The sequence below is a fragment of the Muntiacus reevesi genome, chromosome 3, assembly GCF_963930625.1.
Source record: "Muntiacus reevesi chromosome 3, mMunRee1.1, whole genome shotgun sequence".
Lineage (NCBI taxonomy): Eukaryota > Metazoa > Chordata > Mammalia > Artiodactyla > Cervidae > Muntiacus > Muntiacus reevesi.
The window spans coordinates 101,148,734-101,176,732 of record NC_089251.1 but is presented as its reverse complement, the minus strand read 5'-3'; the positions used below and the strand labels follow the sequence as shown (position 1 = coordinate 101,176,732).

Genomic DNA, 27,999 nt, shown 5'->3' with positions numbered 1-27,999 from the left:
ACGGGCGGCGAGCAGCGTGGTGTGGGATCTCCTCGCGCCGGGCTTGTTTCTCGGTAGCTCCCCGGTGCCGGCGCCGAAGAGAATGATGGACTTTGAGAATCTTTTCTCCAAACCCCCAAACCCGGCTCTTGGCAAGAGGTCCGCCACGGATTCTAACCAAAGGTGACGTCTAGTCTTTTCATGCTTTGAACGCAGGGGCTGCAGCCGGGTTCCGCCTCTTAGTTGCTCCGGGAGTCCGCGGGGGCGGCGCCGTGAGGTCCGGCGTGGAGCGCGTGGGTCGACCCAGCGCCCAGAGGTCTGTTCGGGGGCAGGAGTTAAAGCCGGGATTGGGTCCGGATTCGCAGACCGCCGCGGCCAGAGGCGCGGGGAACCTGGGCCCGGGGAGCGGCGGGGTTCAGGCGGCGAGCGGGGTGGGGGCGGGGGAGGTTCAGGATGCTCCCCTTTCTCCGCTCCCAGGTCTCTCTGGCTGGGAGGGAGCCCGCCTGCGGTCCCAGTAGCCTTCCAGACCGTCAGCTCCCGGAGGGACAGAGATCATTTGTGGTTCTCACTACACGTGCTGGGCGTTCTTCGGTAGAAAAAAATGAGTCGTGAAGGATAAACAGCGAGTAGTCATTGAAAAAGCCTAAGTGAAGTGAAGTTGCTCAGTCGTGTCCGACTCTTTGCCACCCCATGGACTGTAGCCCACCAGGCTGCTCAGTTCATGGAATTTTCCAGGCAAGAGTACTGGAGTGGGTTGCTCTTTCCTTCTCCAGGTGATCTTCCCAACCCAGGGATCGAACCTCGGTCTCCCGCACTGCAGGCAGACGCTTTTTACTGCAGGTAGACGCTTTACCATCTGAGCTACCAGCGAAGCCCGAAAAAACCTAAAGACCATAATAAAGCAGCGAACTCCATTGGGGTGTATTATTTCCTTTATGTTTAAAGAGGTAGAGACTGCCATGGAGAAAGTGAAAGCTGGGTAGTGGGTAAGGGAGGATGGGATGGTAGGGAAGATGTAGGTCTTTTAAAGAAGGTAGTTAAGGAACGTTTACTAATAACATTGATGAGGAATATTTGAGTAGGGGCTGGAAGGAGGCGAGAGAGTTTGATCATATAGTGGGAAGAGAATTCATGTAAAGGTCCTGAGCTGGAGTAGGCTTGCTGTGATGGAAGCAGAGTGGCCAGAATGACAACTGCAGTGGTGAGGAAGGATGGTGGAACTGGAAGAGAAGAACCTGAGCGGTATTGGAATGGAGGGCGGATGGGGAGGGACAGATTGTGTAGGGACTTGCAGTTACCATGATGAGAACTTTGGCTTTTACCTTGAGTGAGGTGAGAGGTAAGTATAGGAGGGTTTTTAGCTGAGACCTACATATTAGCAGGACCATCTGGTTGTTGAGAGTAGACTGCAGTGGCCAGGAGTAGTTGGGATCGTAGAGTTCGTAGCAAGAAGTGGTCAGGTCTGGGGTGTCTCTGGTGATCCAGTGGTTAGGAGTCTGCCTTGTAATGTGTGGGAAACCGGTTCAATCCCTGGTCAGGGAAGATCCCACATGCCCCAGAGCAACTATCTGTGCACAATTACTGAAGCCTTTGTGTCCTTCAGCCCATGCTCCGCAGCCAGAGAAGTCACTGCAGTGAGATCCCAGAGCTCCAAGACTAGAGAAAGCATATGCTGTAGCAAGGAAGACCCAGCAAAGCCAAAAATAATTAAAAATAAATTAAAAAAAATTTTAAAGTGTGTGTTCAGTCGCTCAGTTATGTCCAACTCTTTGAAACCCCATGAACTGTAGCCCGCCAGGCTCCGCTGTCCATGGAATTTTCCAGGCAAGAATACTGGAGTGGGTTGCCATTTCCTTCTCCAGGATCTTCCTTGACCCAGGGATTGAACCCGGGGTCTCCGGCATTGTCAGGTGAATTCTTTACTACTGAGCAATTGGGGCGAAGCTCAATAAAGGGCACATGGCTAGATTTTTTTTTTTAAGTGATCAGGTAAGGATGTATTTTGAAGACTGGATGGGGAATATGAGAGAGGAATTAAGGTCGACTTCAAGATTTTTGGTTTGTATCATTAGGTTAGAGTTGCTGTTTAAGATTGCAGGGGGATTGTATCGAGTTCAATTTTGGATATAAGATTTTGTCTAGTAGAAACTTGGGGCTTCCTTGGTGGCTCACATGGCAAAAAAACTGCCTGCAAAGCAGGAGACCTGTGTTCAGTCCCTGGGTCAGGAAGATCCCCTGGATTCACAGTCCTGTGCTAGCAGTACTTTCTACTTGCAGCATGTTCTTTTGAAATTGTCTAGTCTTTGCCCTTGTAACTCAGACCTTAAGCTTTTATCACATGGTCACTACTTGTCTTCAGCCCCCTGTGTCTATGTGTGTGTTAATCGCTGAGTCGTGTCTGATTCCTTGCAACCCCATGGACTGTAGCCCACTAGTCTCCTCTGTCCCTGGAGTTCTCCAGGCAAGAATACTGGAGTGGGTTGCCATTCCCTTTTCCACCCTGTGTCTACAGCATCTACCATTATTTAGGTTTACCTGTATATTTTATTGGCCTCTTTGTTTCTTTCTTTTTTTTTTTTTTTTTTGGCCTCTTTGTTTCTTATAGTTCCCATTTTCATCTTTCTTAGGTCTGTTTTTAGTTTTGTTGGAATATCCTCTAGTAGTCATCTGAGACGGTCTCTGCTTGTTCAACTTCTCAGTTCTAGTGACCCTGAGAACAACTTTTCTTTCTTTTTTTAAAAAAGATATTCTTAGCCATGCCATACAGCATATGGGATCATAGTTCCCCAGCCAGGGATCCAACTGCATTGAAAGCAGAGTCTTAACCACCAGACCGCTGGGGAAGTCCCAACAACATTCCTTTTTGATCTTCCCACTTGAATATAAGTTTGGCTCTCTTCTGACCTCAGAAGGTACCCTGAATTCTACCTGAAATATTCTTCTCCGTTTTCAATTCTTACATATCTTTTAGGTTCAGAAAACCTTTGGTCCCCATGCTAAGTCACTTCAGTCATGTCTGACTCTGTGTGACCCCATAGATGGTAACCCACCAGACTCCCCCGTCCCTGGGATTCTCCAGGCAAAAACACTGGGGTGGGTTGCCATTTCCTTCTCCAATGCATGAAAGTGAAAAGTGAAAGTGAAGTCGCTCAGTCGTATATGATTGTTAGCGACCCCATGAATCGCAGCCTACCAGACTCCTCCATGGCATTTTCCAGGCAAGAGTACTGGAGTGGGGTGCCATTGCCTTCTCCGTTGGTCCCCATATCTTAGGTTTAAAAATGTTCCTCATATATACACCAGTTCTTTTTTTTTTTTTTTCATTTATTTTTATTAGTTGGAGGCTAATTACTTTACAGTATTGTAGTGGTTTTTGCCATACATTGACGTGAATCAGCCATGGATTTACATGTATTCCCCATCCCGATCCCCCCTCCCACCTCCCTCTCCACCCCATCCCTCTGGGTCTTCCCAGTGCACCAGGCCCGAGCACTTACTTGTCTCATGCATCCAGCCTGGGCTGGTGATCTGTTTCACCCTTGATAGTATACTTGTTTCGATGCTGTTCTCTCGAAACATCCCACCCTCACCTTCTCCCACAGAGTCCAAGAGTCTGTTCTGTACATCTGTGTCTTTTTTTCTGTCCTGCATATAGGGTTATCGTTACCATCTTTTTAAATCCCATATATATGTGTTAGTATACTGTATTGGTCTTTATCTTTCTGGCTTTACTTCACTCTGTATAATGGGCTCCAGTTTCATCCATCTCATTAGAACTGATTCAAATGTATTTTTTTAAATGGCTGAGTAATATTCCATTGTATACACCAGTTGTTAATCACCCCACTTCGAAATGTCTTTCTTTCTTTCTCCCAAGTAGATAGAAAGTTCTCAGACCTTGGGAACAAGGTCTTTTTCATTGTTATATCCCAGGATTTAAGACCCAGAGCCTGGTATATGGTGGATTCTCAGTATTTTTTTGAAAGAATAGATGATTTATTTAGCTGCTAATAGTTGACTATTAAGGTTATGTAATTTAAAGTTTAAGCTTTGCAGTTTACTCATAAACGTATGTTGACATTTACTGCTTATCATAATTTTGTACATTGCCCTGAAATATTTGGAGTAGAATCTGATTTTGGAATTTCTTTGAGGGCAAGTTGAAGGTAAACCAAAGCAGTGGATATTAATGCTGTGGTATGAACCCTTTTCAGGTTGAAAATCCTTTTGTGTTATTTGATATTTTTGCTACAGAATCAGTAGTGAAATAGATGATACAGAAGTTTAAGAAACACAAGAAGAGAAAATAAAATGGAAAGTAAAACTGGAATGTGAGCAAATTCCCAAAAAAGTAAGATTAAGTTGGTGTATTGAAAAAAACAGACAGGAAAGGGTGTGAGAAATTAATTAGAGATTCTGTTTGTCTTATTTTATTTTAGTCAGCATTTGAGACAAGGTTACTTATATCAAAGGGAAACTGGTTACACTTTTTAAAAAATTAATCATTTAAGAACTTTTTTGTCATTTAACATGAACTGATTTTAGTGGCATTGCTTTTACTTTTGTTTTCTCTATCTCTGAAGTGGTTGTAAACAATTTCAAAAGCTTCTTTCTTTTCAAATTAAAGTTTTGATTTGCTACCTTAGCTAGCCTTAGTGACTTACAGCTTAAAAATTGTATTAGTTTGCTAGGACTGCCATAACAAAGTACCACATACTGAGTGGTGACTTAAACAACAGAAATTTATTGTCTTGTGGTTCTTGAGGCTGGAAGTCCAAGACCAAGCTGTTAGAGGGTTGGTTCCTTCATAAGGCTGTAAGGAAGAGTCGGTTTCGTGCCTTTCCCCTAGCTTCTGGTTGGCTTGCTGGTAGTCTTTGGTCCCCCTTGGCTTGGCTTCCAGAAGCATCATCTTGATTTTTACCTTCATGCTCCGAAAGGCTTTCTTCTCCCTGTGTGAATAGGTCTATGTCTAAATTCCCCTCTTATAAAGACACAAGAAATATTGGATTAAAGCCTATCCTAATGACCTCATCTTTAATTATACATATAATGACCCTATTTCCAAATGTGGTCATGTTCTAAGGTACTGGGCGGTTAAGCCAATATCTGCTTCTCTCTTGCTTTTTCTCTTTTGGAACTTTTGTTATTGTGAACTTTAACACACTACAAAAGCATGAGTTCAAATTGGCAGTGAGATCTGCAAGACACACATGGCCTTTAATATGATACTGTTATACTCAGCTTTATAAAAGGATACAGGACGGAAAGTTCAGCATCTTCATCTCAGAAAGCCTCTCAGCTACCCAAGTACGTAACTTCTTTTGCCCTTTGGGGCATATATGGCTGCTGTAGACAAGACCCCTAATTGAAACTGAGAAATGATAGCTTGAATTTCCCAGACCTTTTTAATACTTGAAAAAAAATTTTTTTGGACTTGCTTGTGGTGCAATGGATAAGAATCCACCCACCAAGGCAGAGGACACAGGTTCGATCCTTCCTCAAGGAAGATTCCATATGCTGCAGAGCAAGCAACTAAGGCTGTGCTCCACAACCGCTGGAGCCCCTGCTCCACAACAGGAGAAGCCACTGCACTGAGAAGCCTAAAACTAGAGAAAGGCCTGTGTAGCAACAAAGACACAGCACAGCAAAAAAAATAAAACACCTCTTTGTGCACCGCCCCTACTGCACCCACACGCTAGAGCCCACAAGCCACCAGCCGCTGCAGTGAGACACGCACGCGCTGCAGATAACCCCACGGTGCCGCAGATGACCCCCACGCAATGCAGATGACCCCCACGCAACGCAGATGACCCCCACGCAACGCAGTTGGAGAGAGTCTGCGCACAGCCGTGAAGACCCAGCACAGCCAAAATAAGTAAATCATATTACTTAAAAAACTTTATTTTTTTTTTCCACCTAAGTAAATTTATTTGATAGAGCTGCAAACATTAAGTAGACAGAGACATATACTAAAAGCCTAACTTTTTTTTTTTTTTTTCTTCAGTGGGTTTTGTCATACATTGATATGAATCAGCCATAGAGTTACACGTATTCCCCATCCCGGTCCCCCATCCCACCTCCCTCTCCACCCGATTCCTCTGGGTCTTCCCAGCCCACCAGGCCTGAGCACTTGACTCATGCATCCCACTTGGGCTGGTGGTCTGTTTCACCACAGATAATATACATGCTGTTCTTTCGAAACATCCCATCCTCACCTTCTCCCACAGAGTTCAAAAGTCTGTTCTGTACTTCTGCATCTCTTCTTCTGCCCTGCATATAGGGTTATCGTTACCATCTTTCTAAATTCCATATATATGTGTTAGTATACTGTAATGTTCTTTATCTTTCTGGCTTACTTGACTCTGTATAATGGGCTCCAGTTTCATCCATCTCATTAGTACTGATTCAAATGAATTCTTTTTAACGGCTGAGTAATATTCCATGGTGTATATGTACCACAGCTTCCTTATCCATTCATCTGCTGATGGGCATCTAGGTTGCTTCCATGTCTTGGCTATTATAAACAGTGCTGCGATGAACATTGGGGTGCACGTGTCTCTTTTAGATCTGGATTCCTCAGTGTGTATGCCCAGAAGTGGTATTGCTGTGTCATATGGCAGTTAGTCACATAAGCCCACTTAAAGGTCCCCTGTATAACCCCATACAGGATACAGGCAGATACAACCTTCTATGGTTATCTTAAGGAGTTTCTCAGAAACAATACTGTGAGAATGTAGACACCTAGATTAGTTGTAACCAGGCTTACTTCAGGCCAGGCTCTTTCCTTACAAGTGTATAAAACATAAGTGTATCACAGTTAATTAAAAAGTGAACTCAAGTAAACACTGAGTCCAAGAAAGCGCTACCCACAGCGCTTCTCATGCCTCCTTTTCTCAGTCGTGTTCCTTTTTTTCCTTCCAGAGATGAGTCCTATCCCAACTTGTGTACTAATCACTTGCTTGTTCTTTGCAGTTTTCCTGCTAATGCTGTCCTCCTTAAGAGTGCCGTTTTCTTGTGGCTGTTTTTTCACTTGATAGAATAGTGTTGTATGTGTCCTTTTGTCTCCTTTCTCTTAACGTTATATTTTTAAGACTCATAGTATGCATAATGTATACTTACAGAATATGCATAGTGCACACAAGTGGTGTGTACTTATTTGTTCATTTTCTTAACTGCGAAGCATTCCGTCATTGGAGTATACTGGGTGCCGACGTTTGGCCTCACCTCCAGCTTTGGAGGCTGTGACCGGCGCTGCTCCATCTCACTCGCCTCCTGCTGTACTTTTCTGCAGTTACCTTGGAGTAGCACCGCTGGGTCTTAGGCATCTTTCCCTTTGCCATGATGCCAAGCTGTATTCCAAAGTCATTCTACTGATTTTTATTGCCAAAGGCGGTATATGAGAGTCTGTATTTCTACACAGATATCTCAACACTTTCTTGAATTTTTCCCTCTGGTGAGATACCTTCATTGTCATTTAGTTTGCATTTAATTGATTACTGTTAAGATGGAGCATCTTTTAAAAAAAAAAAAAAAGATGGAGTATCTCTTCATATTTGTCCAATTTCGATTTCCCTTTTTTGTGTGTCAGTTTAAGTCTTTTTGCCTTTTTTTCTTTTTCCTTTATTCTGGATATAGGGGATTCCCCCCCCCCCCCGTGTGGATTATGTGTTGCAAGTATCAGCTCATATTGTAGCTTTTTTCCCAAGTTAATAGCAATTTTTGATAACAGGTTAATGATTTTAATGTATTCAAGTTTATTCATCTTTTCTTCATAGTTAATGCTTTATGTGTTTTTTTTTTTACATATCCTGAGATAATAAAAATATTCCCATACAATGTCATCTAAAAGTTTTGTTGTTTTTCCTTTTCCATTTAAGTTTAGAATCACAATTAATTTTTGTGTTTTAAAAAAAATTTTTGTGTGTTTACTATGAGGTAGAGGGGACAGATTGTGGATTACTTTTTTTCCCCATTATCCTACCCAGTTGTTCCAACACCATTCATTGGGGGAAAAGGCGGTTCTTTTCCCGCCATGAATCTTCAGTGTCACTGTTGTCAAAAATCAAGTGTTTGGGGAAAAAACGTGCTTGTGTTCTGATGGATCTGTTTCTAGAGTCTCTGTTCTCATCCGCTGGTGTATGTGTCTGCCCCTCCCCTCGAGGCCTCCTTGCATTGATCAGTGTAGCTCAATGATGATGGTTTGGGTGTCAGGCAAGCATGTCGTCGCACGCTGTTTTCTTCTTCAACTGTCTCGGCTGTTCTCAGCCCTTCGTATTTCCATATAACATTTAGAAATAGTTTGTCAAGTTCCACAGAAAACCCTGATGGGACTTTCACTTGGGAATGCATTGAGACTGTAGATCATTTGGGAGAGAATTGACATCTTTAGAGTATTGGATTGTCCAGTCTTTAGGTCCTCTTTTAATTGTCTTAGCAGTGTTTTATAAATTTCTTTGTAGATATCTTATATACCTTTTGTTAGATTTAACGCTGGGTGTCTGATGAGGCTTTTGTGAATTACATCTTTTTTTTTTTTTAAGCACGATTTCTAACTTATTTTCATTTAACTGGCATGCTCTGTTATATAGGGAATGCCTGGGATAAAGCTTTTGAGTTCTTGTAAACGTTTCTGAAAATACTGAATTTATCCACATAGCTGATAGGTATTTTGGCTGAAATAGAATTAAGCTTGAGGTGAGTGTCTTATACATTATCTTCTGGCCTCGGGGCCTATTGACATTTTATGACCTAGGTGAATGCAAAGCTGTTTTCCTGTAATCTATTCTTTAATGAACACAAAGGTTAGTCCTTTTGCAGAAGTTATTAGTTGAATTTATCTAAAAGGTTTACAACACAAAGACTCTGCAGCTCCAGTGAGGCAGCCCCTGTTTAGCATTCCTGGTTAAAATGAACAATTCTAACCACTTTTAAAATAATATTTTTGTGTTACATTAATACATATTTGCCAAGCAGGCTAGAATGCCAGCCAAGGGGTCTAAATTGAAATACTCCTTTCATCCTGGATAATCTTATAGGATAGGATACCGCCATCCGGGGGACATGTTGATTAAAGTTCTAAGTTGATTCTGTTTGGAGAGAAATCGGGGAAGGCCTTCTACCTGTGTCACAGAAATTAGGGAGTAGTCTAATATAGCAATTATCAGAAAGACAGAGATCATCTTTAAGGTGAGCGCCGGGGCAGCTTTTCGGAATTCCTAAAGTCCTGATCTGCCTTGCTTGTCAGGCCTTCTCCTCATGACCTCGTCATGGGTGGGATCTCGTGTGCTGGCTCCCGGCAGTAAGCATCCTGTTCTGGGAGCTTTTAGATTCTTCTCTTTATTCTCAGTATTGTTAGAGACTATAATCTTTTCATTCATTGTGCTTAAGTATTTGATGAGACTGTTCATACCCTTCATACACAGGGAATGTGTTTTATTTTTATTCTTTGTCTTTTATCTTTATATTCTAAGAAACTTCCTCTTTCTGTTTATCTTCATTTCCTGAGTTATAATTTAATGATTCAAGGGTTCTTTCTTGTTCTGCTGTCTTGTTATAACTTTCTAGCATTTAAAGAAAAAATACCATCTTGATATCTTTGTGTATTTGTTTAAAAATTTTATGCTCTTTTCTTTTCCTGGAATTGTATTTCTTCTGGGTCCGGTTTTCTTTTTCCTGCTTTTTTGTTTTCTGCTCCAGATCTCATTTGCTTTGCTCTCAGACTTCTTGTTGCAGTGGCCTCTGTTCAGAACGTGGGCTCTGGAGCACAGGGTCAACAGCTGTGGCTACGGGCCTAGTTGCTCTGTAGCGCGTAGGATCTTCCTGGATCAGGGATGCAACCTGTGTCTCCTGCACTGTCTTCACCACTGAGCCACCAGGGAAGCCCTGCTTCTGTTTTTCTTTGTGTCCTTTGAATTAAGAAAGGTCTGGAAAGTCGATGAAAGTCCTTTGCTGGTCTGTTGGTGAGTCTCCATAGGCATTTCTTCTCAATGGGAAGCCTGATTGGGCGCTTGATGCCTGAGTGGGCTGCGTGCATCTGTAGGCTTCCAGCAGCATAGTCGTTCTTAACCCTTTATCTGCCATGTAGCCCCTTTGGCAGTCTGGCAAAGCTCTTGGGCCCCTTCTCAGAATAATATTTTTAGGTGAATGAAATAAAATATGTTTGGTTATAATGGAAGTTTATTCTATTGAAACACAGTTATCAAAATATTAAGAAATGAGGTAAGAGTAATATATTCTTTGTTCATGTACTAAATAATTAGATCCAGCAGTAGGTCTCATTATGTGTTGTAGGTCTAAATATTATGTTGACAGAGTGATGAACATAAAACATAACTTTGAGATCTGTAATAAGTACAATGTGTAAAAGTCCCTGTGATTTCTGTTAGTGACAGTTGTAGCTACTGCTGATACTACTGTGGTTTGCGGCCAATGTTCAAAACAGAAGAAAATGCTAAATGTCAGTTTAAAGGTTGATGAAAATAATATGTGATTTTTATTCCCATCCAAGTCCATTGAATTCTGTCATTCTGTCCATAGACCCTTGGCCAGGGCCAGGCGGGAGGGGGGCATGCATCTCTGGACAGCAGGTTACGAACCCCTGATAGAGGATAAAGGATGAAGTGTTTTTCTGATGGAAGTTGTTCCCATATGTCGGAATGTGGAGGATTTCATTCTGGGGTCTTAGTACTCATATAAGAAGACTTGGCACTTATCAGACATTTTAATAAATTTCTTTAGAGAATACCCTCTTTTTTGCATGGGGTAAATTTTTGTTTGATTATATTCTGGGTTGAGAGGGGGTGGTCAGAGATAATTTGTTACAATAGCTTTTTTTTTTAAAATGTAGCATTTTAGTTCATTCTTGTTTATAGCCCTATTTCTCACACTGCAACCTAAGCCCAACCTCCAAATTATACCTTGCTTTATGTTTGTCAAAAATTTGCCAGGAATTTGTTGAACCCTTCTTAATTCCTTCCTCACGAATTGTATTTCATTTTCCCGCTCCCTATGCTCACACTCTTTTGAGACTATTAATTTTTACATTTCTATACTTTTATTTCTGTGGAATTTCAGGAGGCCGTACTAGTTCTATAAACCATTCTGAATCAAGCACAAGAAAATCTTTTACTTAAAAGAGGAGAAAAATACTTCAGACTTTCTTATGAAAAGGGGATAAGTTGTAATATTGTGTTCTTAGTTTCTAAGTTATATAGAGAACAACAGACATCAGAGCAGTGAGTTTATAGCAGCTGCATGAGGACATATTTAAGCAATCCTTGTGTTAATATATTGTATATCTCAGTGCCCTCTGAAAAGAATCATGTCCATTAGAAATGCTTCTTTAATGTATGGGCTTCCCTGGTGGCTCAGATGGTAAAGAATGCACCTGCGAATGCCAGAGATACATAAGAGACGTTGGTTCAATCCCTGGGTCAGGAGGATCCCCTGGAGGAGGGCATGGCAACCCACTCCAGTATTCTTGCCTGGAGAATCCCATGGACAGAGGAGCCTGGCGGGCTGCAGTCCATGGGGTGGCAAAGAGTTGAACGCGACTGAGTGACGAGCACTCTCACTTTCCCTAATGTATACTGAAGTGGCATAGCTGATGATCGTCCTGGCTTTATAATGTTACCAAGTCATCTCATCTCTTCATTTAATACAAGTAAGGCACTTCTGTTACTGCTTGTAGAGAAAGGGGCTGCTTCGGGACTGCAGGTCCGTGGGTCTTGGAGGGTGGGGTGAGGTGGGGGACGTGTGACAGCGCCCACCTGGGTCCTTGTAATGCTTTGATTCAGATGCACTGACTGGAACCCCATGGTTGTGCATGTGCGCTGTTGCACACTGAATGACTCTCCTTGGTTCTCCCTGTGCCTACTTCCCTGGTGGCTCAGAGGGTAAAGCGTCTGCCTGCAATGCGGGGGACCTGGGTTCAATCCCTGGGTCGGGAACATGCCCTGGAGAAGGAAATGGTAACCCAGTTCAGTATTCCTGCCTAGAGAATCCCATGGATGGAGGAGCCTGCTGGGCTACAGTCGCAAAGGGTCAGACACGACTGAATGACTTCACTTTCTTAGCGTGCTAAATTATGTGAAAGGCTGAAACCAAGGTAAATGTAGTTATCATCACAGCCCCACCCATCAACAGATATTTGGATTCAAGACGTACTGAGCATGGCCCTGCCAATCAGAACAAGACCCAGATTCCCCCCCAGTCGGTCTCTCCCATCAGGAAGCTTCCACAAGCCTCTTGTCCTTATCCATCAGAGAGCAGACAGAAATGAAAACCACAATCACAGAAAACTAACCAAACTGATCACATGGATCACAGCCTTGTCTAACCCAATGAAACTGAGCCATGCTGTGTAGGGCCATCCAAGGTCATGGTGGAGAGGTCTGACAGAATGTGGTCCACTAGAGAAAGGAATGGCAAACCACTTCAGTATTCTTGCCTTGAGAACCCCATGAACAGTATGAAAAGGCAAAAGAGACACTGAAAGATAAACTCCCCAGGTTGGTAGGTGCCCAATATGCTACTGGAGAAGAGTAGAGAAATAACTCCAGAAAGAATGAGGCGACAGAGCCCAAGTGAAAACAACACACAGTTGTGGATATGACTGGTGATGGAAGTAAAACCTGATGCTTTAAAGAAAATATTGCATAGGAACCTGGAATGTTAGGTCCATAAATCAAGGTAAATTGGAAGTAGTCACACAGGAGATGGCAAGAGTGAACATTGATATTTTAGGAACTGGCGAGTTTAATTCAGATGACCATTATATCTAGTACTGTGGGCAAGAATCCCTTAGAAGAAATGGAGTAGCCCTCAGAGTCAACAGAAGAGCCCAAAATGCGTTCAATACAGTCGCTCAGTCATGCCCGACTCTTTGTGGGACCCTGTGGGCTGCAGCACGCCAGGCTGCCCTGTCTATCACCAACTCCCGCAGTTTACTCAAACTTGATGGACTGGTTGGATCTCCTTGCAGTCTCTCAAGAGTCTTCTCCACACCACAGTTCAAAAGCATCAATTCTTCTGTGCTCAACTTTCTTTATAGTCCAACTCTCACATCCATACATGACCACTGGAAAAACCATAGCCTTGACTAGATGGACCTTTGTTGGCAGAGTAATGTCTCTGCTTTTTAATATGCTGTCTAGGTTGGTCATAACTTTTCTTCCAAATCTTTTAATTTCATGGCTGCAGTCACCATCTGCAGTGATTTTGGAGCCCAATAAAATAAAATAAAGTCAGCCACTGTTTCCCCATCTGTTTGCCATGAAGTGATGGGAAGATCATCTTAGTTTTATGAATGTTGAGTTTTAAGGCAACTTTCTCACTCTCCTCTTTCACTTTCATCAAGAGGTTCTTTAGTTCTTCTTCACTTTCTGCCATAAGGGTGATGTCATCTGCATATCTGAGATTGTTGATATTTCTCCTGGCAATCTTGATTCGACGCTGTGCTTCCTCCAACCCAGCATTTCTCATGATGTACTCTGCATATAAGTTAAATAAGCAGGGTGACAATATACAGCCTTGATGAACTCCTTTTCTTATTTGGAACCAGTCTGTTGTTCCATGTCTAGTTGTAACTGGTGCTTCCTGACCTGCATACGTATTTCTCAAGAGGCAGGTCAGGTGGTCTGGTATTCCCATCTCTTTCAGAATTTTCCAGTTTATTGTGATAAACTTGCAATCTCAAAAATGACAGAATGATATCTGTTAAGTTTCCAAGGCAAACCATTCAATATCATAGTAATCCAAGTCTATCCCCCAACCACTAATGCCAAAGAAGCTGAAGTTCAATGGTTTTATGAACACCTACAAGACCTTCTAGAACTAACATCCAAAAAAGATGTCCTTTCATCATAGGGGACTGAAATGCAAAAGTAGGAAGTAAAGAGATACCTGGAGTAACAGGCAAGTTTGGCCTTGGAGTACAGAATGAAGCAGGGCAAAGGCTAACAGAGTTTTGCCAAGACAGTGCACTGGTCACAGCAAACATCCTCTTCCAACAAACAAGGGATGACTCTACACACGGACATCACCAGATGGTCAACACCAAAATCAGACTGATTGTATTCTTTGCAGCCAAAGATAGAGAGGCTCTATACAGTCAGCAAAAACAAGACCAGGAGCTGATGGTGGCTCAGATCATGAACTCCTTTATTGCAAAATCAGACTTTAATTGAAGAAAGTAGGGAAAACCACTAGACCATTCACGTATGACCTAAATCAAATTTACAGTGGACATGATAATAGATTCAAGGGATTAGATTTGATAGAGTGCCTGAAGAACTATGGATGGAGGTTTGTGACATTGTACAAGAGGCTGTGATCAAGACCATCTCCAAGAAGAAGAAATGCAAAAAAAAAAAAGGCAAAATGGTTGTCTGAGATCTTACAAATAGCTGAGAAAAGAAGAAAATTAAAAGGCAAAGGAGAAAAGGAAAGATACACCCATCTGAATGCAGAGTTCCAGAGAATGGCAAGGAGAAATAAGAAAGCCTTCCTTAGTGATTAGTGCAAAGAAATAGAGGAAATCAGTAGAATGGGAAAGACTAGAGATCTCTTCAAGAAAATTAGAGATATCAAGGGAACATTTCATGTAAAGACGGGCACAATAAAGGACAGAAACAGTATGGACCTAACAGAAGCATAAGATATGAAGAAGAAGTGGCAAGAATACACAGAAGAACTATACAGAAAAGGTCTTCATGACCCAGATAACCACATGGTGTGATCGATCATTCAGCTAGAGCCAGACATCCTGGAGTGTGACATCAAGTGGGCCTTAGGGAATATCACTATGAACAAAGCTAGTGGAGGTGATGGAATTCCAGTTGAGATATTTCAAATCCTAAAAGATGATGTGCTTGTGAAAGTGCTGCACTCAATACGCCAGCAAATTTGGAAAACTCAGCACTGGCCACAGGACTGGAAAAGGTCATTTTTCATTCCAATCCCAAAGAAAGGCAATGCCAAAGGATGTTCAAACTTCCGCACAATTGCACTCATCTCACACGCTAGTAAAGTAATGCTCAAAATTCTCCAAGCCAGGCTTCAACAGTACGTGAACTATGAACTTCCAGATGTTCAAGCTGGATTGAAAAAAAGCAGAGGAACCTGATATCAAATTGCCAACATCCATTGGAGCATAGAAAACGCAGGAGAATTCCCGAAAAACATCTATTTCTGCTTTATTTACTATGCCACAGCCTTTGACCATGTGGATCACAATAAACTGTGGAAAATTCTTAAAAGAGATGGGAATACCAGACCACCTTACCTGCCTCCTGAGAAATCTGTGTGCAGGTCAAGAAGCAACAGAACCAGACATGGAACGACAGAGTGGTTCCAAATTGGGAAAGGAGTACGTCAAGGCTATGTGTTGTCACCCTGCTTATTTAACTTATATGCAGAGTAGTGCATCATGCAAAATGCTGGGCTGGGTGAAACACAAGCTGGAATCAAGTTTGCTGGGAGAAATACCAATAACCTCAGATATGCAGATGACACCACCCTTATGGCAGAAAGAGAAGAGGAACTAAAGAACCTCCTGGTGAAAGTGAAAGAGCTGGCTTAATACTCAGCATTCAGAAAACAAAGATCGTGGCATCTGGTCCCATCACTTCATGGCAAATAGATGGGGAAACAATGGAAACAGAGACTTTATTTTCTTGGGCTCTAAAATCACTGCAGATGGTGACTGCAGCCATGGAATTAAAAGACACTTGCTCCTTGGAAGAAAAATCATGACAAACCTAGACAGCATATTAATAAGCAGAGTCATTACTTTGCCAACAAAGGTCCATCTAGTCAAAGCTATGGTCTTCCCAGTAGTCATGTATGGATGTGAGAGAGCATAAAGAAAGCTGAACACCAAAGAATTGATTCTTTTAAACTGTGGTGTTGGAGAAGACTGTTGAGAGTCCCTTGTACCACAAGAAGATCCAACCAGTTCATCCTAGAGGAGATCCATCCTGGGTTTTCATTGGAAGGACTGATTCTGAAGCTGAAAGTCCAATACTTTGGCCACCTGATATAGAGCTGACTCATTGAAAAAGATGGTGATGCTGGGCAGGATTGAAGGCAGAAGAAGGGGATGACAGAGGATGAGATTGTTGGATGACATCATGGACTTGATGGACATGTTTTGAGCAAGCTCCGGGAGTTGGTGATGGACAGGAAAGCCTGGCGTATTGCAGTCCTTGGTGTCGCAAAGAGTCGGACACAACTGAGCAACTGAACTGAACTTGACAACTGGGCTTTTTACAAATAAACTGTTTAATTGAAACATATCATCCATACCGGTTGTAATAATAAATCTTGATTAACCCTGGTGTCTCCAAGTATAGACACCCGTGTAACCCGTCCTTGGGAGTGTTTCTACGCCGAGTGCTGGAAGGTGTCTGTTGCTTGGGCTGCTTGGCGGTTTCTTGTCATTGCTGCCGCATCCCCTGCCACCAGTGTTCCGGGTTAACGGGAGGAAGTAGACTTTGGTAGCTGGCGTAGTGGATTTCCAGTTGGGCCATTTTAGTTTACTTGCACTCGATGATGAGTTACTGAATTAAACCATGTGAAAGGATAGTCGATGCAAAGGGAGAAATAAAATGTGGACTATAATACTGTAGTTCTTTAATAGCAAATAATTCAGTTGTGGGGCTTTAGTCTTTCAATCTAGTAAAGTACACACAGTGAACAGATTGAGTCTTCCCTCTAAACATCTTTTAAGTATGGATGCATGTGTTTTGTGTTTTTTTTTAATTCCAGAAAATTTCATATGCATACAAGCAGAAAGAATAGCATATGAAACTCTTGTGTTCCCATCAGTTAGCTTCAACAATGATCAGTTCACAGTCTTTATTTCTCCTTCATGGCCAGATTGTTTCAAATCATGCTAGGTTTTTAAATTTGAAAATTTAATTTTTACTTAGTTTAGGCACTCTGGAAGCTCTACATTTCCAAAGAATTTGCAACATAGGAAATCAAGAAGTAAGGACTATGATGCATATAGTGATGATGACATCTGCAGTCAGGAGCCAGAAGATAATTTCGCTAAGGAACTTCAGCAGTATATACAAGCTAAAGAGAAGGCAAGTGTCACTCAGTCCTTAATGTGTCCTGAAGCATCTGTGAAGAAAGAGACAGCAAAGGGGACCCAGAAAGGTAAGGGTCAAACTGTTTGATCATTTAAAGTTACTTGGAGGCGTAGTCACCCTTGTCCATGGATGGAGTTGGGGGTGGGGTCTGCATTTTATCTCATGATAAGATCAGATCTTCTTGGATCTTGACACCAAATGTGAGCTGGTCACTTGGTGTACAAATGCTCAGTTTGCAAGAGGAGTGGAGAGTGCAGCAGAGTTTTTTTCAAAGGATGACCACTTTGGGACCAAAGTGGTCCAGTAGCTAAGACTGAACTCCCAATACAGGGTGCCCAGGTTCGATCCCTGCTCAGGGAACTAGATCCTATATGTGGCACCTAAAAATCCCCTGTGCACAACAAAGACCTAGTAAGGCCATACAAATAAATAAATAATTTTCAAAGGAAAAAAAAGCAGAGGACATGACAACTTTGCAAGGGAGAATGCTAAATCCCTGGCCTGAGCCTATGTGAAAGACAGGAGATACCTTCTCGGGTTGCTTTCCTTTGAAGAATAGACTGGGATAATAGTGTGTGAGACTAAACTCAGGAATATATTCCTTTTTATAAATATTTATTTATGTTTGGCTGCATCAAGTGTTAGTTGCTTCGTGGCATGTGGAATCTTAGTTCCATGACCAAGGGTCAGACCCATGTGCCCCACATTGCAAGGCAGACTCTTAACCACTGGATCACCAGGGAAGTCCCCCACCAATATATTCTTTTAGATTACTAAAATTAAGCCATAGATACGACAATAAGGGAGATTGTAAGTAAAATTCTTAATCCTCTCCTTTTTTTCCCTGTTCAAATGTTTTTCTATTTAAAATGGATCTATAGATCAACTTAATCTATGTAAAAATGTTTTCAGTGAATAATCTGGTAGCCATATATGAGGTCCTTTGAAGCTTTTACTATTGTAGCACTATAGCAATTCCTAATGAGATCCATCGTACTTTGAACACTTAAAAAGAATCTGGGCTGGTGGCTTGCAAGAATGATTTCGTTAATTATCTTGCTTTTTTCCTGGCAATGCCTTATATATTTTCACAAGGAATGAATTTGGGATCTAGAGTATATTAATCCCAGAGCTGCTGGAAAGACAGGTCCACATCATCCCAGTTTTCACTTTTTGAGTAGTGGAGAACTTCTCCTGCATTATTATAGAATATCCCTCTTAAAAGTAAATTGCTAGTGTCGTTTTATATTGTCTTTAAGTTAAATTTTTGTTGTTGTTGTTTTTAGCTGTTAAGCAAAGAAAGAAAAACCCTAAAGCTGCTCACAAGAATGGTAAAAAGAAGAAACTGAAGCGAGAGTGGCCTGGCCCTGGGGACAGAGATGCCGCCCTGAGGAGCAGTGGCGCACAGGGCCAGGTATGAGAGCCCACGTGTGTCGGAAGACCTCACGCCTCGGCGGGGTCGCCTCACCCGCAGCGGGCTCCCCACGTGCTTCCTTCTCCCTGTCAGGCTCCCTTCCTCACACTCAAGGCAGTGTTGTACCTGCCGCCCCTGAATACATACACACACGCCCCTGATTTCTGAGCGCTGTGCTGTCTGTGACTGTGGAAGAACAGATGCGGGAAGCAGGGAAAAGAGAAGATAGCCACGCGTGCATGTGTGCTCAGTCATGTCCAGCTCTTTGCGACCCCGTGGACTGCAGCCCGCCAGCCTCCTCTGCCCATGGGATTTCCCAGGCAAAATACTGGGCTGGGTGCCATTTCCTCCTCCAGGGAATCTCCCCAACCCAGGGATTGAACCCACATCTCTTGTGTTTCCTACACTGGCAGGTGGATTCTTTACCACTACGCCACCTGGGAAGCCCAAACCACTGGACTCCAGGAACGTCCCTAGATGCTGTGAGGGCATTCCAAAGGCCGTTGGTCTGCTGGTTTTTGACTCCCCCTGGAAATTAAAAATGAATATTTTTGAGACACCCCCTACCAGATACCAGACCCCCCACCCCCTCTGATATTTTTATTCTGCTTTCTAGAAGTTCTTCTTCCTTGCTCTGCAGATGTAATCACAGTAGAGCAGTAAGTGACTCCTTTGGACTCTGCTTTTCTGAGGGCTTCTGAGCTGGATGTCAGCCATTTGTTAAGCTTGGTTCAGGACACAAGAGTTAGAGCTTGGTAAAATATTGGAAACACCAAATATTATACACTGAAATGTATTTATATAAAATTTGTTTTATAAAAGATGAATGTGAAGCCATAGGGTTTAGGTGACTGTGGTCACCCAGGGCCAGGCAGGGCTGGGCTCAGGCAGTGTTCCCTTTCCTTTGGTTTGGATTGACCCAAGCGATTATCCACAACTGACAGCTCTTCTGCATGAGGAACACACTGTAAACATGTTTGCTAGAATTTAATCACAGGGTCAAATAGAACCGAGAGTTAAAACTGGCATACTTGTTAGGCACATAGTTTTGATAGTGCTGAGTGGAGTTTTGACACTGTTACAGAGCAGCTCACACAAGTATACAGTCAGCTCCCTTCTTTGTACCTGTGGAATTCCTAAGGCCTTACGGAGGAATACCACATGTAGATGCTGTAAGTTGTACCACAAGTTAACATGCTGAAAGTTTATTTCTAAATAAAATTCCCCTTTTGTTTTTATATGAAAGTCCCCTTTTGTTTTCATACCTTTATCATCATCTTTAAGGGTCTGTTTCTAATTATGTGTGTTAATTTGAGCTCATCAGTGTACTCAGCTCACACCTAGGTAGCCTGTCATTGAAATGAAAGATTACACTACTTTCGGTTTACCTTTTGATTTTGAGGTTTGTCCCCAGTGTTCTAAAGAGCCTTGTTCTTAGACTTCACTGTTTATCACAATGAGTGGAACTTACCTTTTAAAATTTTTTTAATTTTTAAGTGAGGGCATGTACATTATAATCTCAGGTGGTGCAGTAAGAAAGAATTGGTAGGTAAAGAATGCACCTACCAATATCAGGAGCTGCAGGAAACAGGTTCAGTCCCTGGGTGGGGAAGACCCCCTGGAGGAAGAAATGGCAGCCCACTCCAGTACTCTTGCCTGGAGAGTCCCATGGACAGGAGCCTGGCGGGCTGCAGTCCATGGGGTCGCAAAGAGCCGGACACGGTTAGCATGCAGTCAAGATACAATAAAAATTCAGATTGCACAAACACTAATGTTCAGTGACGGAATGATACTGAAACTGACAATCATTCATTTGTTTCAAATGATGTACAAAAATCCAAGTCTTATCTGAAGGGCAATTCAGAAGAATTACTTTTTAGTGTTTTATTTTTATTTTTTTTAATCTTTTTTTATTAGTTGGAGGCTAATTACTTCACAACATTTCAGTGGGTTTTGTCATACATTGACATGAATCAGCCATAGAGTTACACATATTTCCCATCCCGATCCCCCCTTTTTAGTGTTAGGTTTTTTTTTTTTTTTGATGAGATATAACTGACAATTTTACTATTATAAACATCCTCAGAGTAACAGCAATGTGTTATCCGTCTCCCTTCACTGTTCCCAAGGAGTGTTTGCTATTGTGGAGGGACCTTTTTAGTGTTTTAAAAGGTGGGTTAAGATAATTTTGTACAATGGAATAAAATGTTTAATCTCCTATTTCTCACATTTAGTTTTTTGTTTTTGTTTTCATAGAATGGGAAACCTAAAGAGCAGCAGCAGCCTGTGAGAATGAGTCAGGGGTTCATCAACCAACACACGGTGCAGCACCAGGGAAAGCAAATTTGTAAATATTTTCTTGAAAGGAAGTGTATTAAGGTATAGTGTAAGCAAAAGTACATTAAGATGTAAGGTATAGCAAAAACGTTCTAAAACTAGCTCCTGTTTTCTGTTAGACACTCCAAAAGCATACTTGTATAATTTTAGAACTGTTTTCTTTCTGGAAAGGTTTCAAGTAGAAAATTTTACTGAAATATTCTTTTGTATTTAAGAAAGTAGTAATGCAATTCCACAATGATAAGAGGCAAACTCTGTATGATTTTAATACCTTTAGACCATGAAATTTTTGTACCTTGTTTTATGTCTCTGAAAATAGATAATTTTTTTTAAATGCTTTGTGTTAAAAATGCTAAGGACTTGACAAATGGCAAGCCAATATGTGTAATACAATGCAGTTACAATAGTTCTTTAAAAATCAGACTATACTGCTTCTAACTAAGGCTTTGTTTTCTTCTGGAATCATTTGCTTATTCAGAATTAAGGAGGAATTATAATGGCTTAACTGTGAGAAACAGCTTTTCCTTGTTTCTTCCTTTGGCCCAGGGAGATCAATGTAAATTTGATCATGATGCAGAGATAGAGAAGAAAAAGGAGATGTGTAAGTTTTACGTACAAGGATATTGTACCAGAGGGGAAAACTGCCTATATTTGCATAATATCCTTTATCACAAGATACAGTAACTTTACTTTTCATAAATGTTTACATGAATGTAAAATTTTAAATGAAACCAATGTTTTAACCATGGCAGAATTATATTATCTAAGCTCAACTTGGTATTGAAGTGATTAAATTGTTCACAGATTCCCTCCCCCACCCCCCTGCCCCAAGAAAGAGTCTTTAGAAGTTCTCTCAAATGTACATCCTGTCTAACTGGGTAGTGAAACAGGGTCATGAGACCTTTCTTTCTAAGTCCCAGAAGAACTTTCTCAGAATTTCTGCTGTGACATCCATGAATTGAATCTATATTTATGAAATCAGTTTGGGAGTACTTCTTTTCTGTTATACTCTGTGCTGTATAGAGATTAATTGTCCCTTAATTGAAGAGTAGCCCTCTTGAGTATAAATATAAATTGGTCCAGATATACTGTGAAAACATGGAACATAGCATTTTAGGATAACTGCATGTTTGGTTACCACAAAATTTGTCTTCCTTTAAGACATTCAATATAAGGAATCTCAAACCCTAACTTGAGAAATTTTTCCTGGAAAATAATATCAGAGTTGTATATATGGATCCCATTTTAAACAAGCCTAATATATGAAGGATCCAGATTTGCAAGACACATCATTGTTATTGACTTTAATTCCCTTACCCCAAAAGAATGCTTTAAAAATAGTCAAATTTCTCAAAGTACTTAAAATGCACCTCTTTCATCTTATCAGTGAAACATACCTATAGTTTAAGAATGATTATGAGGGAGAAATTTGTCCTGTGGTAGCCAATAAACTTCATGTATATAATCATCCTAAAGTTCATTTTCTTATAACCCAGTTAATAATTTATTTTCTCATACTTTATTTTATTAAGAATGGATCTTTTTATTTCTAATCCATTAATTTATTTGGTCTCCTGGATCTTAGTAGCAACACGTGGGATCTTTAGCATGTGTGCTCTAGTTCCCTGACCAGGGATCGAACCCGGGACCTCTGCGTCGGGAGTGCTGAGTCTCAGCCACTCGCCCACCGGGCAAGTCCTGTCGTCTCATGTTTTACATAGAGAATTTAATGTTTCTACTAGTGGAAAAGAACTTCATGTAGGAAAAATAAAGTTATTAGATTAATAATAAGCTATTTTAGCAGCATTAAAATTTTTTTCTTCCTTAACATTTGAGTTACATGAATATCCTTGCAAGTTTTACCATACAGGAGCAAGATGTTATCAGGGAGAACATTGCAAGTTTTCACATGCTCCATTGACTGATGAGACACAAGAGCTGTTGGCTAAAGTAAGTACAATTTTAATTTTTGTTTTTCTTTTTTAAAGAATACGTTTGAACCTAAGGGTGGGAATTTAAAAAGACACTTATTTAAGCAGAGTGCTTCATGGGTTAGCATATGGGTTATATTAGAACTGATAATTTAACAACTTACTTCAGTATAGAAAATTATTATTCATTTGTATGTTTTTCCTTGTAGCTTAAAGGAAAATTTATACTTGTTGCTGGTATAAATTGGAATGTTCTTAAAAACTTCAGTGTATTTAGCAACCTTTGTAGCTAAGTCAACCAATGGAAAACAAAACAAATAGGAGAAATAGTACTTCTGATACACTCTTTGAAGGAAAGTTAAGAATCATTGGTTGATAAATATTTTAGAGTTACATCAAAGCATACTCAAGTGATTATTTCAAAGTTATATTCAAAAGCTCTTTCAGATTGTAAGAAAAGATAGATGAAAAATAATAGTCATTTATGTCCTTTCATTTCCATGTGTGAGTTGGAGCAAATCTCTTCAAAATTAAATTGAAATGTGAGTGAAAAGAAAAGATTCTTTTGAAACCAAACCGTTTAATCTTGCAGCAGAAACTCTGTTGAGCATATGCAAATATTGAAAAGTCAAAGGTCCTTATTTCTGGATGTTTTTAGTTTTGAAATAGGAAGAGTTATCCTAGAATTACAAATTATACCAAATATTTGGTGGTTTATTACCATGAAGCATATATAGAAAAAAATGATGTATGTAGAAGTTATTTTCCCAATTCCCCTTCTAGTAAATATTACTAGGTGATTATTAGGATTAATGATGTAGGAATCTTTAGAAAATTACAAAAAGAAAAAAAGAAAATTACGAGAGTATGATGATGTACCTGAATTAGATAGTATGTGAAAATGATTGTGTGAATTTTTTTCCCTCTATATTAGATTTTGGATCCTGAAAGGAATTCATCATGAAAATAAAATAGATGAAAAAGGTAAAATTAAAATTTAGCACTTTTCCCCCCTCTGAAATGTCTCTAGGAATTGGCAGGGGAACATATATTTTCTCAAATAGAAGTCTTTTTCCTGCTCCTATCCCACTTAAAAAAACTTTAAAATATTTGATACATCTAAATAGATATTAAAATATTTGATACATCTAAATAGATATATATGTGGGTATCTGTGGATCTACTTCCCACTCTGGATTTGTCACTATCTTTTTTTTTTTTCCATTTATTTTTATTAGTTGGAGACTAATTACTCAACATTTCAGTGGGTTTTGTCATACATTGACATGAATCAGCCATGGAGTTACATGTATTCCCCATCCCGATCCCCCCTCCCACCTCCCTCTCCACCCGATCCCTCTGGGTCTTCCCAGTGCACCAGGCCCGAGCACTTGTCTCATGCATCCCACCTGGGCTGGTGATCTGTTTCACTTTAGATTGTCACTATCTTTTTGTATTTTTATTCTCTTGTTTTATTCTTTGTAGATTTACAAAATGTGTAAGGTTAACAATACTATGCTTGGGTTTGGATATTATTTTAAACAGTATCATATTTGATATTTATTGGCAACTTGCTATTTTTACTCATTATGCTTCTGAGATTCATTCATGTACATGCATGCAACTGTCATTCATTTGTACTCTTATATAGCATTTTTTTCTGTGAGTATATTACAGTTTATTTAGACATTCTACTGTTGATGGACATTAAGGTTATTTTCAATTTTTAAAATACAAACTCTAAATAACTGTTTTACCTTTCTTCTGATGGAAATGTGTGTGAGTTGTCCTGAGTATGAATCAGGAAGTAGAATTGTTGTATCATCTTAAAACTTAAGATAATTGTGTATACTTATGGCTGATTCACATTGTGGTACAGCAGAAACCAATACAACATTGTAAAGCAATTTTTCTCCAATTAAAAAAAAAACTTAGGTTAATGCCAGTCTTTTCTAAAGTAACTCTTACAGTTTTTATTCCCACAACTGTGTAAAAGAAATTCCATTGCTCCACCTTCAGAAATGGTTTGAACCTGACAGAAGCAGAAGACATTAAGAGGAGATGGCAAGAATACACAGAAGAACTGTACAGAAAAGATCTTCACAACCCAGATGATCAAGATGGTGTGATTACTCACCTAGAGCCAGACATCCTAGAATGTGAAGTCAGGTGGGCCTTAGGAAGCATCACTACGAACAAAGCTAGTGGATGTGATGGAATTCCAGTTGAGCTATTTCAAATCCTAAAAGATGATGCTGTGAAAGTGCTGCACTCAATATGCCAGCACATTTGGGAAACTCAGCACTGGCCACAGGACTGGAAAAGGTCAGTTTTCATTCCAATCCCAAAGAAAGGCAATGCCAAAGAATATTCAAACTACCCCACAATTGCACTCATCTCACATGCTCGTAAAGTAATGCTCAAAATTCTCCAAGCCAGGCTGCAGCAATATGTGAACCGTGAACTTCCAGATGTTCAAGCTGGTTTTAGAAAAGGCAGAAGAACCAGAGATCAAATTGCCAACATGCTATGGATCATCGAAAAAGCAATAGCGTACCAGAAAAACATCTATTTCTGCTTTATTGACTACACCAAAGCCTTTGACTGTGTGGATCACAATAAACTGTGGAAAATTCTGAAAGAGATGGGGATACCGGACCACCTGACCTGCCTCTTGAGAAACCTGCATGCAGGTCAGGAAGCAACAGTTAGAACTGGACTTGGAACAACAGACTGGGTCCAGATAGGAAAAGGAGTACGACAAGGCTGTATATTGTCACCCTGCTTATTTAACTTATATGCAGAGTACATCATGAGAAACACTGGGCTGGATGAAGCACAAACTGGAATCAAGATTGCCAGGAGAAATATCAGTAACCTCAGATATGCAGATGACACCACCCTTATGGCAGAAAGTGAAGAACTAAAGAGCCTCTTGATGAAAGTGAAAGAGGAGAGTGAAAAAGTTGGCTTAATGCGCAGCATTCAGAAAACTAAGATCATGGCATCCGGTCCCTTCACTTCATGGGAAATAGATGGGGGAACAGTGGAAACAGTGACAGACTGTCTGTTGGGGCTCCAAAATTACCACAGATGGTGATTGCAGGCGTGAAATGAAAAGACGCTTACTCCTTGGAAGGAAAGTTATGACCAGCCTAGACAGCATATTAAAAAGCAGAGACATTACTTTGCCAACAAAGGTCCGTCTGGTCAAGGCTATGGTTTTTCCAGTGGCAATGTATGGATGTGATAGTTGGACTGTGAAGAAAGCTGAGCGCTGAAGAATTGATGCTTTTGAACTGTGGTGTTGGAGAAGACTCTTGAGAGTCCCTTGGACTGCAAGGAGATTCAACCAGTCCATCCTGAAGGAGATCAGTCCTGGGTGTTCATTGGAGGGACTGATGCTGAAGCTGAAACTCCAGTACTTTGACCACCTGATGCGAAGAGCTGAGTCATTTGAAAGACCCTGATGCTGGGAAGGATTGAGGGCAGGAGGAGAAGGGGATGACAGAGGATGAGATGATTGGATGGCATCACCGACTCTGTGGACATGAGTTTGGGTGAACTCTGGGAGTTGGTAATGGACAGGGAGGCCTGGCGTGCTGTGGTTCATGGGGTCACAGAGTCGGACACAACTGAGCGACTGAACTGAACTGACCTTCAGCAATGCTTTAATTGTCAGGATTTTAAATTTTTGACCAATTTACTGGATGTAGAAGTTCTGTCATGTAGCTTTATTTTCATAAAGTTGTACATCTTTTCTTATGCTTACTAGCTTTTGAGCTTCAGCTTTGGTGAAATGCTGTTAATCTCTTTTGCCTGTATTTGTATATTGGACTGATTTCACGAAAAATAGAGTGGCTATGGGTATAGGGAAAATGGAAGAATTAAGGCTAATTGATTTTTTTTTTAACAGGGTGTGATAAAGACTTGATTTTCTTTTTTCCCTATATGGAAAACCAGTCTCCCAGAACCATTCAACAGAAAAGACTGCTTTTCCCCACTGATTTGTAATAGCCTCTGTGTTGTATATTGAGTTTCTTCAAACGGAGGTCTATTTCTGGGACCTCTGTCTGCTCCTTTTGTCTGTTTCTCTAATACTCTACTGCTTTAATTACTGGAGCTTTACTGGATTTTGATATAGTTTGATAGAGAATCTGTTCTCAGTGCAGGAGATGAGAGACATGGGCTTGATCGCTGGTTGGGAGGATCCCCTGGAGTAGGAAATGGCAACCTGCTCCAGTATTCTTGCCTGGAAAATTCCATTTACAGAGAAGTCTGGTGGGCTACAGTCCACGAAGTGGCAATGAGTCCAACATGATTGAGCACCACACCACATGGTTTGATAATTTTTCTAATGTTGTTCTTCAGGAGCATCTTGATGATTTTGGACTCTTTGTTAGTTTAGTTCAGTTTTTTTAATAGCTTTAGAGGTCGGGTGTGTGGCTAGGTTGATCATTTTTACCAGCTGATGTGTGTGTTTGTTTTTTTTGTCTTGGTCTTTTTGGCTACACTGCGTGACATTGGGATCTTAGTTCCCCAACCAGGGATCAGACCTGTGCCCCCTGCATTGGAAGCGTAGGGTCTTAGCCACTGGACCACCAGGGAAGTCCCCAGCTAATGTGGTTTTTTGTGTTTTCTTCTGTAGCTTCGTATGGATGAAGAATGCTTGTGTCTGTCTATGCCCGTTGAAGACTGTTCAAGACTTGATTTGGAGTGGTTTACAAGATTCCTGGTGTAGAGCGCCCCCTTGTGTCATTACATTGAAGTGCAACTCTTCTGTGGACAGTGCAGAGGGATAGAATGGTGTATAAAAAGTGAAGGATTGGTCTCCACCATGGGTGGTTCCAGCCATTGAAACAGAGGAGTGTATATGACAGAGATGCCAGGTGGTGGGCAGATGTTACGGTAGTAGCTTGCAGAGGTCTCTTCTGAGTGATTGCATGTTCTCAATAAAATAGGAAGCAAGGTTAGACTGAGTAAGGATGGATGAAGAGGTATAGCAGTTTGAAGAGAGAAAACCATCAGGTTTCTCATAGAAGACTTCCGGATAGTAGACGGTAAATACACAGCTCTTTTCATGTCATTAAACACATTCACACGTTGTTAATGGTTGCTCATAGTTTTGTTTTAAATTATGGTTTGATGATGTTTTAAAACCCATTTCCTGTTGTTGGACAAAAAAGTTGTTTCCAGTTTCCTACTATTATAAATAAAATGGAACAGTGTCTCTTGCTATACC

The 27,999-nt window shown here is 40.9% G+C and overlaps 1 protein-coding gene across 2 annotated transcripts; it reads left to right on the top strand.

The window, feature by feature from the left end:
* Positions 1-2: 2 nt before the first annotated feature.
* On the top strand, positions 3-27,997 carry ZC3H8 (zinc finger CCCH-type containing 8). 2 transcript variants are annotated; one of them, XM_065929852.1, is made up of 8 exons: positions 3-162; positions 16,916-17,142; positions 18,362-18,489; positions 20,746-20,868; positions 21,373-21,486; positions 22,669-22,776; positions 23,692-23,741; positions 27,406-27,997. In XM_065929852.1, exons 1-7 carry the CDS (start codon positions 83-85, stop codon positions 23,719-23,721), a joined length of 810 nt encoding a protein of 269 aa, XP_065785924.1. In that variant the 5' UTR covers positions 3-82; the 3' UTR covers positions 23,722-23,741; positions 27,406-27,997. The 2 variants fall into 2 exon arrangements, with proteins under 2 accessions (XP_065785924.1, XP_065785925.1); XM_065929853.1 differs by lacking the exon at positions 27,406-27,997 and adding an exon at positions 24,777-27,389.
* The last annotated feature ends 2 nt before the right edge of the window (positions 27,998-27,999 follow it).